Source organism: Ciona intestinalis, chromosome 2, assembly GCF_000224145.3.
Source record: "Ciona intestinalis chromosome 2, KH, whole genome shotgun sequence".
Lineage (NCBI taxonomy): Eukaryota > Metazoa > Chordata > Ascidiacea > Phlebobranchia > Cionidae > Ciona > Ciona intestinalis.
In genome coordinates, this window is record NC_020167.2 from 6,525,735 (window position 1) to 6,540,050 (window position 14,316).

General features: G+C 34.7%; 3 protein-coding genes and 1 long non-coding RNA gene across 5 annotated transcripts in view; 1 reads left to right on the forward strand and 3 right to left on the reverse strand.

Annotated features, from left to right (window-relative positions):
- Positions 1-5,945, forward strand: part of LOC100182016 (ATP-binding cassette sub-family D member 2-like) — a 10,546-nt gene extending 4,601 nt beyond the window's left edge. Inside the window, exons 9-15 of one of the 2 annotated variants that reach the window (XM_018817650.2) lie at positions 1,402-1,534; positions 1,745-1,839; positions 2,277-2,422; positions 2,878-3,108; positions 3,576-3,701; positions 4,356-4,455; positions 4,880-5,945. In XM_018817650.2, coding sequence (XP_018673195.1) covers positions 1,402-1,534; positions 1,745-1,839; positions 2,277-2,422; positions 2,878-3,108; positions 3,576-3,701; positions 4,356-4,455; positions 4,880-5,035 — 987 coding nt within the window. In that variant the 3' untranslated portion in view covers positions 5,036-5,945. Of the gene's footprint in view, positions 1-1,401; positions 1,535-1,744; positions 1,840-2,276; positions 2,423-2,877; positions 3,109-3,575; positions 3,702-4,355; positions 4,456-4,852 lie in introns of both variants that reach the window. The other variant, XM_026840134.1, reaches the window with a different exon arrangement.
- Positions 3,846-4,980, reverse strand: LOC113475761. Its single transcript, XR_003397531.1, has 2 exons — positions 4,895-4,980; positions 3,846-3,982 (listed from the first exon to the last, which is right to left on the reverse strand). It is a non-coding gene; the product is annotated as an uncharacterized LOC113475761 (long non-coding RNA).
- Positions 5,946-8,161: 2,216 nt separating the features above from the next.
- Positions 8,162-9,350, reverse strand: LOC778835 (achaete-scute homolog 1b). Its single transcript, XM_002120608.4, has 2 exons — positions 8,907-9,350; positions 8,162-8,516 (listed from the first exon to the last, which is right to left on the reverse strand). Exons 1-2 carry the CDS (start codon positions 9,132-9,134, stop codon positions 8,199-8,201), a joined length of 546 nt encoding a protein of 181 aa, XP_002120644.1. The 5' UTR covers positions 9,135-9,350; the 3' UTR covers positions 8,162-8,198.
- A 1,550-nt stretch (positions 9,351-10,900) lies between these two features.
- The window catches only part of LOC100182062 (membrane-bound O-acyltransferase domain-containing protein 2), a 10,628-nt gene continuing 7,212 nt past the window's right edge, over positions 10,901-14,316 (reverse strand). The window contains exons 11-15 of the mRNA XM_002120681.4: positions 14,188-14,291; positions 13,471-13,535; positions 13,031-13,166; positions 12,476-12,627; positions 10,901-11,418 (exon numbers count right to left, since the gene is read on the reverse strand). Coding sequence (XP_002120717.1) covers positions 11,253-11,418; positions 12,476-12,627; positions 13,031-13,166; positions 13,471-13,535; positions 14,188-14,291 — 623 coding nt within the window. The 3' untranslated portion in view covers positions 10,901-11,252. The remainder of the gene's footprint in view (positions 11,419-12,475; positions 12,628-13,030; positions 13,167-13,470; positions 13,536-14,187; positions 14,292-14,316) is intronic.

Here is a 14,316-nt window from a genome sequence, read left to right on the forward strand (position 1 = left end):
TTAAAGGTCCTGCTATGGGACCAGAGATTTACACCAGAATTCCATAAAATTAACTGATATTGGAGATTCTTTACATACAATAAAACTGACTAATAGTAAAACACAACAACTATCTTCCTATGATTTCCCATCAATTCAAATATTCTGTAATCCTTAACCACCAACCCTCAGTTTTGTTTGCCTTGTGTTAACCTTGAAATGTGGACTTTGATATCAAAGAATAATAGTATAGCCTAAGCTAGTAGTTCTCAACCCCCACGCCCATTTATATAATATAGAAAAGTTAGCAGCACATTTCCCTCATTTAATTGAAGTTTTCATTCTTTGCTTTTAAATTTGTTCTGTTCCCGGTATGTAAAGTTTGTTTTGAAACTTACCGGTCTATAAGCTAAAAAGGTTGACAACCACTGCCCTACCCTACAGGGGTGTGATCCTACTGTGAATAATGCAGCAAGGAACCTTACACAAAAGATGGTCAGCGTTGGGATAATGGGCTAACTTTAGCCTAAATCCTATGTATATGAAACAGAACACCCGTGTTATAATTACTGCCGTTTCCTTGCCACGCTAGGATACATACATTCATTTATTCAATATACCCACTTAAGATATTCTAACCTCTTTCCTCTTCCTCCCAGCATCAGAAGAAGTGATGCGTGAATGGGAGAACAAACCGGAGCACGAGATGATCAGCATCCGCACTGAAGCCTTCACAAGCTCCCGTAATCTCCTCACAACATCCGCTGATGCTCTTGAGAGAGTCATCAGTTCATATAAAGAGGTATTGTGATGTCATATCTGGAAATAAAGGGGATTTTTATGCAATAGTCGTAAGTTAGGGATGCCTGAAGTGACACGTCACCCTAATTTTTGAAACAGGGGTGACATAATGTTAAGCGCACAAGTTTTATATTTAAAACAACTTTTAGCCTGCTATAAGGGGTGTCATTTTGTACAACACAGCAATATTGAAGTTTGGTAATTCATGATGTTTTAACTTTATGATGAAACAATCACTCTGTCATCAATTATTTACTAGTTAATGATTCATTGTGTGCTAAGTTACATTGATGTGAGGCATGCAGGCTTCAGGGCCTCACGATTCTAAAAGACCGATGTTAATTGTTGAAAACATGATTAGGAAGTGTGGGATTTAGGTGCTAACTGTATTCACCCCACATGGCTTTACATAACATTAAATACATGCCATGTTTGACTTTATGTTTTTCCACCCTTATATTTATACAACGGAAAGCATAAAACTAGAGCTACCCCAGCTTTTTATAATAAAACATTGTCATATTCTGTTACTTCTGCTACCAGGCATAATGTACACAATCTTTGGTCATCTAGTATGAAAAACATAGTGTATTTCTGTTAAAAAATTAGTGGTATATACAGATCACTGAACTTGCCGGATACACTGAAAGGGTTTGGAATATGTTTGAGGTGTTTGACCAAGTTAGTCAAGGCAATTATGAAAGATCAAGTGAACCAAATGGTAACTGTGGACCTGTTGTATTGGAAATTAATGGTAAGTTGTGTATGGGTGCATAGGGACTAACTTAAGGTGGCAGGGTAGACAGGATTACCCTAAAATTTCCGCATTGCATTAACCTGTGAAAAGTAATTAAAAGTAGTTTGGGCACAGAAACGGTTATTGAAGTTTTGTTATATAAATATTTTAAAAAACTTGCAAAGTTTTTTTATTACATCTTACATGTAATAATATTTCTTTGTTCAGGTGACGTGGAGGAAACAGACCGTGACATCATACTCGCAAACGTTCCTATAATCACCCCTAATGGTGATGTTGTTGTTAGGAGCCTAGATCTTAATGTAAGGTTATGTATTATGTGTGTGTTGCCATATTTGCCATGGAAGGGTTAGCACAACTACCTCTAGTCATCGGGGTTATTGATTATGAGTGTATGTGTCCTTTGGCAAAACACATAAACATAACGTTAATTGCTCCAACAATATGTTGTAACTCATAGGCAAGTTACCACACATAAATTATTATACGTGCTTGCATTATACCAACATATGGACTTGTGTTATAGCGACTGTTCTTGCCAAACCATGCGAGGAGTAATAAGTTTTATTCATTCATTAATCAATGTAATAGAGTTCTGTCTGTACGAGCAATAGCAAAACAACTAAAGCTAAACGGTGTTGAATTTTATATTTTTAAAAGATTATATGTTCCCGTAAGCTTAAATTTTTTATAAAGTGTAGAAACACCTAACCACACATGGCAATATATTCTTCTCCAGTTATCCGGGGGTATGCATCTGTTGATTACTGGTCCTAATGGTTGTGGAAAAAGTTCATTGTTTCGAATCTTGAGCGGGTTATGGCCGGTTTATTCCGGTTGTCTTAAGAAACCACCACCCTCCAGTATGTTCTACATTCCACAAAGGTAAAACAAACAAACTGCAATTGCTCCAACCCAGTGGTCACTAATTGGTTGTTCAAATTATTGGCCATACACAAAGAAAAAAAAACCAGAAAAGTAATTACCTACAAAGTAACATTTGTGGTAACTCGTAAGCTGGCACGAGATGTATGAAACAGAACAACTGTGTTATAGAGACTGTCGTTTATCAGCCACGCGGGGATAAAGCAACATTTCTTAATTCAACATTAACTGTATTGAGTTCAATGTGCAGTTTTTTAAAACAGTTTTAACAACTAATATTTTATGTATTAGAGTCTATAGGATATTTAAACTTAAAGTTTTGCCGAATGGCGGACGATACATCAAAAAATACACTACGTATTCCACCAGATGAGCTGTTAAAACATTATTTAAATAATGCATGGTCGCAGATGTAACAGAATTATCAAATAAATAATTACAGCAACTTCATACAGACCATACATGGCGATCGGAACGTTGCGTGGTCAAGTTATTTACCCGGACACACATGAGGACATGGTGGCTAAGGGGATGACTGATGATGATCTTCGGAAGATCCTGGAAACCGTTCATCTTTACCACGTTGTGAGGAGAGAGGGAGGATGGAACACGGAGGCGGATTGGAAAGATGTTTTATCTGGAGGAGAGAAGCAGAGGATGGGGATGGCAAGATTGTTTTATCATAGGTGGGTGGAGACTAGAGGGTACTGGGTTTAAGGCTTGGTGGTCTCAGTATTGTTAGAATGTTTGGCAAGACTGTTTTATCATAGGTGGGTAAGAGTTACTGGGTTCAAGGCTCAGTGGTGCTACTATTGTTGGTGTGTGTGAGGCAAAATTGTTTAATCATAGTAATATAGTTAGGTGACTTTGGTCAAAGGTTGTAATTGAATGTATTGGCAACTTATGTGTTCTTATTAGTGTAAGCATTCTAATGGCTCTAACCTAGTGCTTAAGAATTGTTCAAATTTAAAATAGCCAAAAGTTACAAATTTAGGGTTTTTAAAACTTGTTAAGTTTATTGTAATAAATTAGGAAACCTGCCCTGGTCTAGTACTCAAAGAGTTGAACAATTCTTGTGTAAAAAATACACCTAACGTTTTCGTAGCACCAGATCCTTACTGCAAGAGTTTACTAATCCACCAAAACATTACAGACCTGTGTATGCGTTGTTGGATGAATGTACTTCTGCTGTCAGTATTGATGTTGAAGGAAAGATATTCCAAGCAGCGAAAGATGCCGGGATTATATTAATGTCTATATCTCATAGGCCTTCTTTATGGTGGGTGGTGTTGGGGTTAGGGGGTAGTGGGTGTATAGGCACCAAACCTGGGGCGGCAGGGTGGGCAGGCCAACTTTTTTTCTGCTGTGCATTTATAAGTTTTTTTTCTTTTTTTTTGTGCACTGCATTAATCAGTATTTTTTCCTTTTTTTTGTGCAATGCATTAATCAGTAAATATTGGGAACAAATAACTGTGCATCTAAGTATCCCCGCCTCACCTTGCATTTAAACAAGGGTTTGTGGGTGAACATTACTTTTCAAGAGAAGTCAGTTAGCATAACCTGTGAAAAATTGAGACATGGTATGTTGCTGATATTTATAACGTATAGTACTGTGGGGTAAGATGGGATATCTATAGCACATAATATTCAAATATTCTACTTGGTTTTAAACAATCAACAAAGGTCTATAGGAGTCGTGAGAATACGTTTATAATTCTTTGAATGTTCTTTGTTTACTACAAAATGGAATGAGAAAATAGAAAGAATAGCTGTCCCATCTTTCCCTATCCTATTATATTTATGATATTTCTCGTAACATTACTAATAATGGTTATACCACAGAACGAGAATGGGAATTTTGCAGTAGTTTTTGGTCGCTATCAATGCGGGGTTTCAAAACATAATAAATTGATTATTTCCAATGTCACCACAGGAAGTATCACACCCACATCCTCCAGTTTGATGGTGAGGGTGGTTGGACCTTCAGTGAGTTGGATTCAGATACAAGATATACGTTGAATGAAGAAAAACAGGTTAGTTTATATGAACTGTCACATACTTATAAATATATATCTGTAAATTAAACACCCACAAAAGTAAATATGCGGTAACTCGTAAGCGGAGTACCGCACAGGATGTGTATGAAACAGAACACCTGTGTTATAAAAACTGTTGTTGCCTGCCATGTGAGCATAATTAAGTTACATTCATTCATGTAAGAATAATAGAAAATGCTGAATGTAAAACCCAGAAGCAACTGTAACCTTTGGGATAAAGGCAGACACGCAAATCACTATGGCATTCTGGACATGTTATTTATATAGAATATTCATGTAGTTTTATTTTTATTTAAATTAAACCTAGAGGCACATGTAACTTATGGGTTAGGAATAGGCACGGTAACAACTAAACCATGGTGCTTGGTGCCAGAAATTGTTTATTTTTTTGTTGCTGTAGAACCTGGAAGCTCACCTGGCAGGGGTTCCGAAGATGCAGCGAAGATTAAACGAACTTTGCGCGATTCTTGGTGAAGGTTCAATTCATAAACTTGAAATAAATGGTGAGAATGGATCCGACGAAAGTTTTCAAATTGAAGACACGCCACTGGAGTAAAAATACCAATCAGTTCATTAGTATTATTATGTTTAATTTGAGGGTGCAGGCCAAAACTTTTAAACTTTGGAGAAAAAATTTTTAAAATTAAAAAAACTGTTAACTCTAAAGTAAAATGTTGTACTTTTTAGGGTAAATAATTAACCCAAAAAATTAACGATATTTGTTTGTGAAAAAGTTGTACCAATTGTTACAAATGTAGAGTTATGTATTGTATTTTGTTGTGCTTATGTTATTACATGTTATCTATTGAAAATTACATGTTATCTAAGAAAAAAAAGCTAAATGTATGTCTATATGTGGTAAAGAAATTATGCAAACTAACTTAATATACATAGAATATTTTTTTACAATTTTTTCTCAATTTTATTTTGCTTTTTATTCTACATGGAGCAATATTTAATTTAAAACTGCAATTTCAAATAAATCTTCAAAATTTAGAGAGATTTAGCTTAACTGTGATTATAAATTATGGATATTTTTTACAACAGTTTTGTTGTTTAAATTGCGCAATATATGATGCATTTAACATACCATTGCTGAATTGTGCTTCGTAATTATATAAGTTTTCTAAAGAAACTTTTTTTATTTAACTGTAAACCAGAGTGCTACATTTATAATATACCAAGCTTTTATTTGTGCATGTTTTGAAATCCATATACACGCTAATGTCAATGCAAATGTTTGTATTTTGTTGCTGCGCTCAAATTCTTTCCTGGGGCTCAGAAAAATAATTTTCCTGTTTGGCTTAGAAACATCATATTTTACAATGTTATAAAACACATACTGAAGTTGTTTCATAAAATATTAATTATTGGTGACGCCACACATAACCATGTAATATTGGCCCTTTTTATTTGACCTCAAATTTCGACTTTGCTTTAATTAATACACTACCTACAGAAAAGTATTAAGATATACTAATAAATATATATTTATGTATATTATTGCCATGGGGTAAGATGGTTACCATTAGCGCATGACTTCCTGTGTGTCTTAATCATGTTTTTACTATTTAACAACGATCTTTTAGAGTCTTGAGGATATGGTTATATAATTCTGTAAATACTAACTATAAATGGGACGATGCAAGAGAATAAAAACATGGTCCATCTTACCCCGACCTATACTATAACATCAACACAAAGTAAGACAGAGTTTCCATAACAAGTTATTGCGACCAAAATTGTATTTTGTTTTAACTTTCCCAAGCCTACTACTAAATTTAATGTCATTAGGATTGTTTTATTTATTCTAATAATAAATATTATGATAATTAAACATGAGATTTATTGAGTAAACACTGGATTGCGATAAACTGATGAAATATTAGATATTTATTGATCTTTTAACGCGAAGGAATATTAGCTCCATTCACTGTTATGCTAATATTTGGTCATTGTGGTTTTTGGAATATTTATATTTTGACCCGGGAACCAACGAAGCTGATGCATAATTTGGGCGTTAAGACGGTCACGTACACATAGGGACTACTATTGTTTTAGACGGGACATCTTTAGCACATAATATCCAAACATCCTGATCGTGTTTAAGACAATTAACAACTGCCTATGGGAGTTGTGAGGATACGGTTCTATAATTCTTTTAATGTTCTTTTGCTTAAGGTGTCCCATCTTCCCCACCCTACTATAATAAAAAAGTCTCCCATCTTTCCCCGCCCTACAGCTGTCTACTTTAATTCATGGGATAACCATTTAGCATACTGAATACACACTCAGTATACTTTATATAGGTCATGTGTAACATAATTCATTTAATCCACACATGTACAGAAACACTTATTAAGTGTTTAAATTCGCTCCCAAGCTACGAGACACCTGCAATTATACAAATATGTTTCTGACTAATTGATATTTATTCCCGTATTATCTATCATTAATTCCTTTACACTCTCTATGTATAGTATTACGTCTACAATAGCCATTAATTCCTTATTTGTATCTTCATTTAAACCTATAGGGATAAAACATTGGATTAAACACTCATCTAAACTAAAGCAATGACTTAATCTTTATCGAACAACTGCAAGACACATTGGAAGCTGACCTGCAAATAACGCAAACAAAGAATGGATTACACGATTTTCAAAAAGCGTTTGTGTTTGTAATAATGAGTGCGAAATGCGAATTTGTGGCGCCCGAGGTTTAATTACGCGGCAATTTTACATTTTGTTAGTGTTACTTCGCACGACGAAAGAATAATTTAGTAGGTTGAGGAGAGCCAGGTCACCTTTAGCACATAATGTCCAAATATCCGGGTCGTGTTTTAAACAATTGACAACGGTCTATGAGAATCGTGAGAATACGGTTTTATAATTCTTTTATTGTTCTTTGTTTACCACCAAATGGGACAAGAAAATAGAATGAAAAGTGTCCCATCTTCCCCAACCCTGCTACATATAAATCGGCTCATTTGGCATCGTAGTGTTATTGGGGTAAGATGGTTAAAGCTTTCACTTTTTATCGTCCCGTTGGTAGAAAACGAAGAATATTTACAGATTTATAAAACCGGATCTCCACGAAGTCTGAAAGGGCGTTCTTAAATGTTCCAAACACAACTAGGAAATGTGTGATATTATGTGCTAACGGAATCCATCCTACCCTATAAGAGTAATATATATATATAAAAGTTGTTAAGAATCATATTTTGTACATCATATTATGCACAGTAGCAAAAGTATCAGAATATACTAGATAAAACGTCCAAGAAATACAATGCATATACTCATACAACTTATAAAAAAGTAAAAATTACAAAAGCACAATTTTTAAAGTTGTTAAAAATGTCGTAATTAAATAAAAGTAAACAATACTGGAACAAAATAAGAATACGAGGGTAAATGGATGTAAAAAGCCTTGCGTTTATTTTCCTGGTATTGATTTTAAGGTCTATATAAGAGGTCGATACGCTTAACATGTATATAGCCTCATATTCAAAGACGCGAATATTATGATTTATAGCATTGTATTGTGGGTTTAGAAGCCACGCTTTGATTTGACGTTTTACTCATAGTTTTTACCCCTGGCATATTTTAACTACTGTCGTTTGCTGCTAATTCCCTTCTCTTCGTTGTTTTAGTTAATTTTGGTCTTCGTTACTGTAATCGAAGAGATAATTTATGTCACGTTAAGATGGAATATTTCTAATTTATAATATTTAGCACTGGTCTTTCCAGCATGGTACCGTCCTCTATATTAGTTGGACACGCAATTTGCATTTCCGGAGGTGGGGGCCCAATCATTGAAGCGTAACTTGGATAATGTTCGAGACTTTGAAACGTCGGCTGGGGGGCTGTGACGTAACTTCCGGGTTCCTGGTACCACGTGACACACGGGGTTGATGGTTCGTACGTATGCACCTCAAGTTGGGGTTTTGGATTTGGGTTCTCAGGCATGCCCCGGTGACCTAAAACAGCTTCAAGAGCACGTATGTATTCAATCGCTGATCGCAGTGTCTCTACCTGGATAGGGAAATAGCTCTTAGAAATTATTACAGGCGAAAATCAATATTTATTTTTGGATCGTTTTTACGAGGGTTTAATTCTGCTCATCACCCTTACTTCTACGATAAATAACCAGCTAGGAAACAGGACAGTTGACTGTGGGGTAAGATGGGCCTCCTTTAGCTCATAATATCCAAATATTCTGATCGTGTTTTAAACGATCAAAAACGGTCTATAGGAGTCGTGAGGATACGGTTTTATAATTCTTTGAATGTTTTTTATTTACTAGAAATGGAACGAGAACATAAAATAAAGGAGTGTTCTATCTTCCCTCCTCCCTGTATGCTGCCGTTACCCTAGAGCAAAAAAACATCAAAAGGAATACAAAGGTAGAACAAAGCTGTTTACCTTGCTTATTTTGCGACATCTATTTCCACTCGGAACTCTTTTCCTCAATTCGTCGAACGCAGAGTTGACGTGTTTGATTCGCCGTCTCTCCCGTTCGTTCCTTCGAGCAACTCTTAAAGTCTTCACCGGCGCTCCCTGTGACGTAGACGTGACGTAAGCATCACGGGACGTCATCGCTGGAATTCCAAAGTTAGGTGAAGTGTCAAGTTGGTTTGGTCCCATGTTCATTTTCCCACAAACTCCAAACTAGAAATATCTCAATCTATTTTCCGTTTAACTTCTAAATAACGTCTTGCTGATAGAATTGAACGAACCTGGCAATGCTGTGTAAGGTATTCGTACAATATAGGTTTGGTCTTTTCGTTTTGGGTTCAAATCTGTCCTTCTTTATTTGTGCACGCCTTTTATTTCCATATCGATCGACGCCACTTAATTAGTTGTTGAAATAAGACGCCTGTTTGTTCATAAGCGAAATATTTCGTTTAAATTCTATTTTAACGAGACGTGCGTCGGATATTTGAGGATTATCCATTTTTACAATTCTTTCGTGCAGCGTTTTACAATGACCACCTGCATTACGCAGATGCATAGCTCTAATCTCACAACGTGTATTGGGTTTAAAGCGGGCACGGCTACAGGTACAACACAATGTACAAACAATAAGAAGCACTTAAAGAAAGTTGGTACTATACAATATTTCTTTACTAAATTAAACGATTAAATTTTGACCGGTGTCGTGTAAAATTTGGTCCGGGAATAATATTTGTTCCGGCTGATCAGGGGTACGATGCTTCCGCAGAATAATAGACTCATTTTATAGAATACCAATAAAATACAAACCAGCGTTAAAAAAGGTCCGGGTAAAATTTATAATTGCGTGTTTAAGTCGTTTATCATACACACAAAATATTATATAGCGCTGACCTTTATGTAAAAGAAGATTGCATAAAAATCGTTCCGGGGTGTCGGAATATTTGGTTTACATTTTAAACATCAGCACCCGGAACAAATTCTACATGACACAGGTGTTTTTAACGATTGCAACAAACAACGGGATTAATCGGGATAAACTACAATACAATGTTAATACAAAAGGCACACTGGAAGAATACGAGTAACGCAGCAAGACACTATAGATAGTGAACGAAGCATCGGACGATAGGAGCCGTCATAGCTTATAAATGAACGTTATATTGTTGCATATGAAATACAATAGAAAGCTTTGCATATAAAGACTTACGAATGAAACACAGTTTCACACAATTGTGATTGCTCAAGCTGCATGTTGGGATGACGTCATGATAACGTGACGTCACATGATAAAGACGTGACGAATCAAAACAATTTGATGTAATGTGATTGGGTTTTTACATGGTTCAGAATTATGACGTCACACACGTAAGAGTTACGTCACGAATACGTCAGAAACATAAAGTTAAATGTGATAACTTTGAATTGAATTTATGGAAAGTAACCAAGGAAAAAGAATTAAAACCTGAATAAAGTAAAACATATAAAAGAAATACACTGCACGTTAAACCAAGGCAAAAGAAGAGAAACTTTGGGAAATCTTATAATAGGGTTTAAACAATAACTAGAAAAGAGGGCACGTTTTTATTCAGCCAGAGTTTTTTTTCGAGAAAGTTTACGTGTTGCCAAAGTAAGCCAATTAACGTACAAGCAATTGAAATATTTGATAATGTAATTTATTTAATATATAGTAGGCTGGGAGGAGTTGGGACACATTTTCATTCTATTTTCTTGTTCGATTTGGCAGTAAACAAAGAAAATTCAAAAAATTATAAAACTGTGTACTCATGACTTCCATATACCACTGTTAATTGTTTAAAACACAATTAGGATAATTGGATATTATGTGCTAAAGGTGTCTCAATCGTACCCCCGTACTATATCACTTGTCACAAGTAGGATTTGTAGGATTTGTCCCAAAAACTAAATTTGCTAATCAGTGGTCAATCATGGCACAATGACTGTTGGGGTGATGTGTCGTTATATATTTAACCCACCATACAGAACCATGTACTTGTGAAAGAGATAGGCTTCTAATGATTAAAAAAGGTTGATTAATTTCCTTAAAAAACTAATAATTTCCTTAAAGTTCAATGTATATAAGTGCAACAGTCGTGTACCTTGTGATAAAAAGAACTTGTTGTTAATTTCTTGACAGAAAGTATTGTGATTTAAATTGATAAAAACAGAAATAGTGGAAAAATAGTAAAAGTTCAAGAATAAAGTAAAAGGAGTCGGCTTCTCGTAATACTTGTGTACATAAATCTATGATCTACACTTAATGTACGCACGCTTCGGTTTAAAATATTTCGTAGTCTAATCTTGATGGTGGTGATTGGATCCATTCGAACCAATCAAAACCTGTTTCTTGCCGTTGCTCTGTTCTGATTGGTCGGTTTTAGATTTAGCGGATTGGCTACGAGATGCAGGGACCAATAGCAGCATCGCAAATCCAATCACATGACCACAGAACCACATGCTCCTGTAAAATAAGAAAATCAATTTGACATTTTTTAATATATAGAAGGTTAGGGGAAGACAGGACATCGTTTTTTACAATTAACAATGGCTATGGAACTCGTGAGGATACGGTTTTATAATTCTTTGAAGTTTCTTTGTTTACCACCAAATGAGACAGGAATATAAAGGGAAGAGTGTCCCTTCTTTTTTAACCCTACAGTTTGTGCATAAATAATCAACATTAAACTTTTAAACTTGTTTTTATATGAAAACCTGGTAGTAATAAAGGAAATGCTAAAGTTTCTTTGCTTGTTGAGAACTGGTAAACACATAGTTTTATTATTCAAATTTATTACACTGATGTATTATAATGTTATAGGATGTTATTGTATCACAATTTAAACAAAGAGATGAAACATGCTTCAGAGAAACTAAACAAACATTGCAATATTTCTGGGAATTGCGACAATTGAGTTCGATTCGTAATAACACCACTGATATTATGCATCAAATAACACTAAAGATGGTTATTGTTCGGTTTGTATTGCACTTTATAAAGTATTTTCATATATAATATTTTATTTGAAAAGGAAAATTTATAATTTATTAACATCGTTTTTATTTGCCTTTGACCCAGAGGCAATGGGCTCAAAGCTCGTTGCCGCTATCAACGTGAGCATATGTGTCGATGGGAAAGACACTTAATGGCAATTGCTCTAACCCAGTGGTCATTAATGGGTTGCCCAAACTATGTTAAAGTCTACTAGGTGCATAGCACAAAATCATCTCATAATTCATAAGTAACATTTTGATATTTGGTCATAAGTTAATAATAAGTATTATAGGTACAATATCTGGGTATGTGGGGTATTGGGCCAACTCTGACCAAAAACTTAGTTCCTTTGGTGTGTATACTGTATTACCTCAACCAAATAAAACAGAATACACAATAACTTATAAATAAAAGTCTATTTGGGTTACAGCTTATATGGTGAGCCACAGTTGTCAACCCCCAAAACCCCTACTTTAAAAAAAAGAAATGAAAAAAAATACTTTTTTGTGTGTTTGTTTAAACGTACTTGTAAAATTGAAACGATCCATTCCACTCCAGTAACACAAATGGCACGACACTGTAACCGATTGCCATCTGTGTGGCAAGGAAAGTTACAACCTCATAGAAGAAACGTGATTTTGACGAATTTTGAAACTTTGGCCGAATTGCTCTTCGAACCTGGTGGGATTTTATTTTTGTTAAATTACCGTAAAAGTTAAGTCAGCTTTAATAGGTTGTTAAAACGTTGGTACAAAAGACTCATTTGTTGAAAGAATCATTTTATAATTATTTGTTCTTTAATAGTGAAAAAGTTTTTTTTTTAATATACAACGTGTAGATATGATGATAGATGCAAGAGCTACAACTACAAATTAAAACCATGAACAAATCACTTTGTGTTCATCGTTTTCTTTTAAGCCACTGGAATAACTTATAGTTTCAATAGCTGGCCATGATTTAAATAAAATTTTTAAATCTTTGTAAAATTTTAAACTTCAACCAAAACCAACGACCATTAAAAGGACAATAATCTTTGTTATTACAACTATTGTTAAATAATAATGCTCATATTATGACATACTTTACGTTGCACAAGTAGAAATATATGAGCAGTGAGGAACATCATGTAGTAACCAGGTAAGAAACCGTGCCAGAATGCTGACAATATAAAACTTCCGAGGGTTCGGTACTTTGGTTGCAAACGGTCGTATGATATTCTGTAAATAGAAAGTGTTGGATAATTAGGAAATACGAGAATGGGGGTCATATTTCTCAAACTTAAAAAAATATTTTAGGGGTAATGAGCGAATCCTGGCCTAAATCCTAGGACCAGTGACATGCTGCCCTGCGGAAGCTTATCCTCAAAGATTAGATCTTTAAATAAACTTTGGGGTGAAATTGCTAAAATGCAGATACACTCATAGTTGTTAAACATAGGTAACCTTAATTGATAACAAAGTAAAACTTGAAACATCCATTCATAAAACATAAACTAATATATTGCTTAATAATAATACTTACAATCGAATCCATTGTACTGTCATAATGTTCCAATTATCAATATATGTTTTCAAACCAGTAGCAAACTGCAAACGTGAAGTAAATTCAATTAGAAAATATTAATCTTGAAGTGGTGTGGTTATGAGCTAAATGTCACTTACTGTGGTATACATGGCTGTATGAAGACATTAAACTAAAGTATCGGGTTTAACACACGCTTGGTAATACTTTGACATTAACATAAGATGGGATTAAACAAATGAATGAAACTTATTTATCCTCGCGTGGTGGAGCAATGACGGTCATTATAATGTGGGTGTTCTGTTTCGAGTGTCATGCCTTGAACTATTAACCTCTGGGCTAGAGTCAGGCGTGCTACCCATTGTGCTACACCGATGCTATTGTGTATTACTAAAATACTGTAGGAATCTTAAATGGTAGCAACCTGGGTGTTGGGGCAATGAAGCACAATAGGCTAAATCCCAGGTCTCAAGGGATATCGACTAGTTCTAATTTTGGAACAAACTATTTGAACATAAGTTGTATTTAATATGCTCACTATATAATACATAATGTAAAAAGAATCTTCTGGCAATTGATCGTTTTATGATGTCAAAAGACCAACGTTTTTTCATCAGCCAAGTTTATTTATTATAAAATTTTGCCAAAGTATAAAATATTGATAGAAAATCTTTTTCACTCTTATATCACCATATACATAATATATTCTACACATACCTCTATATTAGGAATGTTGATGTTAGAAATAAGATCCCATTTTGGTTTCCCGTTAGCTGTGTATCCATTGAACCCAATACCTGCCTCATTGTTGATGGCATCGCCTAGAAAAAAAAAAGTTTTACAACA

Excerpts from the sequence above, each read along its gene's own strand:
- LOC778835 (XM_002120608.4), bottom strand. The coding sequence starts at position 9,134 with ATGAACATGGGACCAAACCAACTTGACACTTCACCTAACTTTGGAATT. Across the intron at positions 8,517-8,906 it reads GATGTCGCAAAATAAGCAAG|GTAGAGACACTGCGATCAGC; the intron begins GTAAACAGCTTT and ends TTCCCTATCCAG.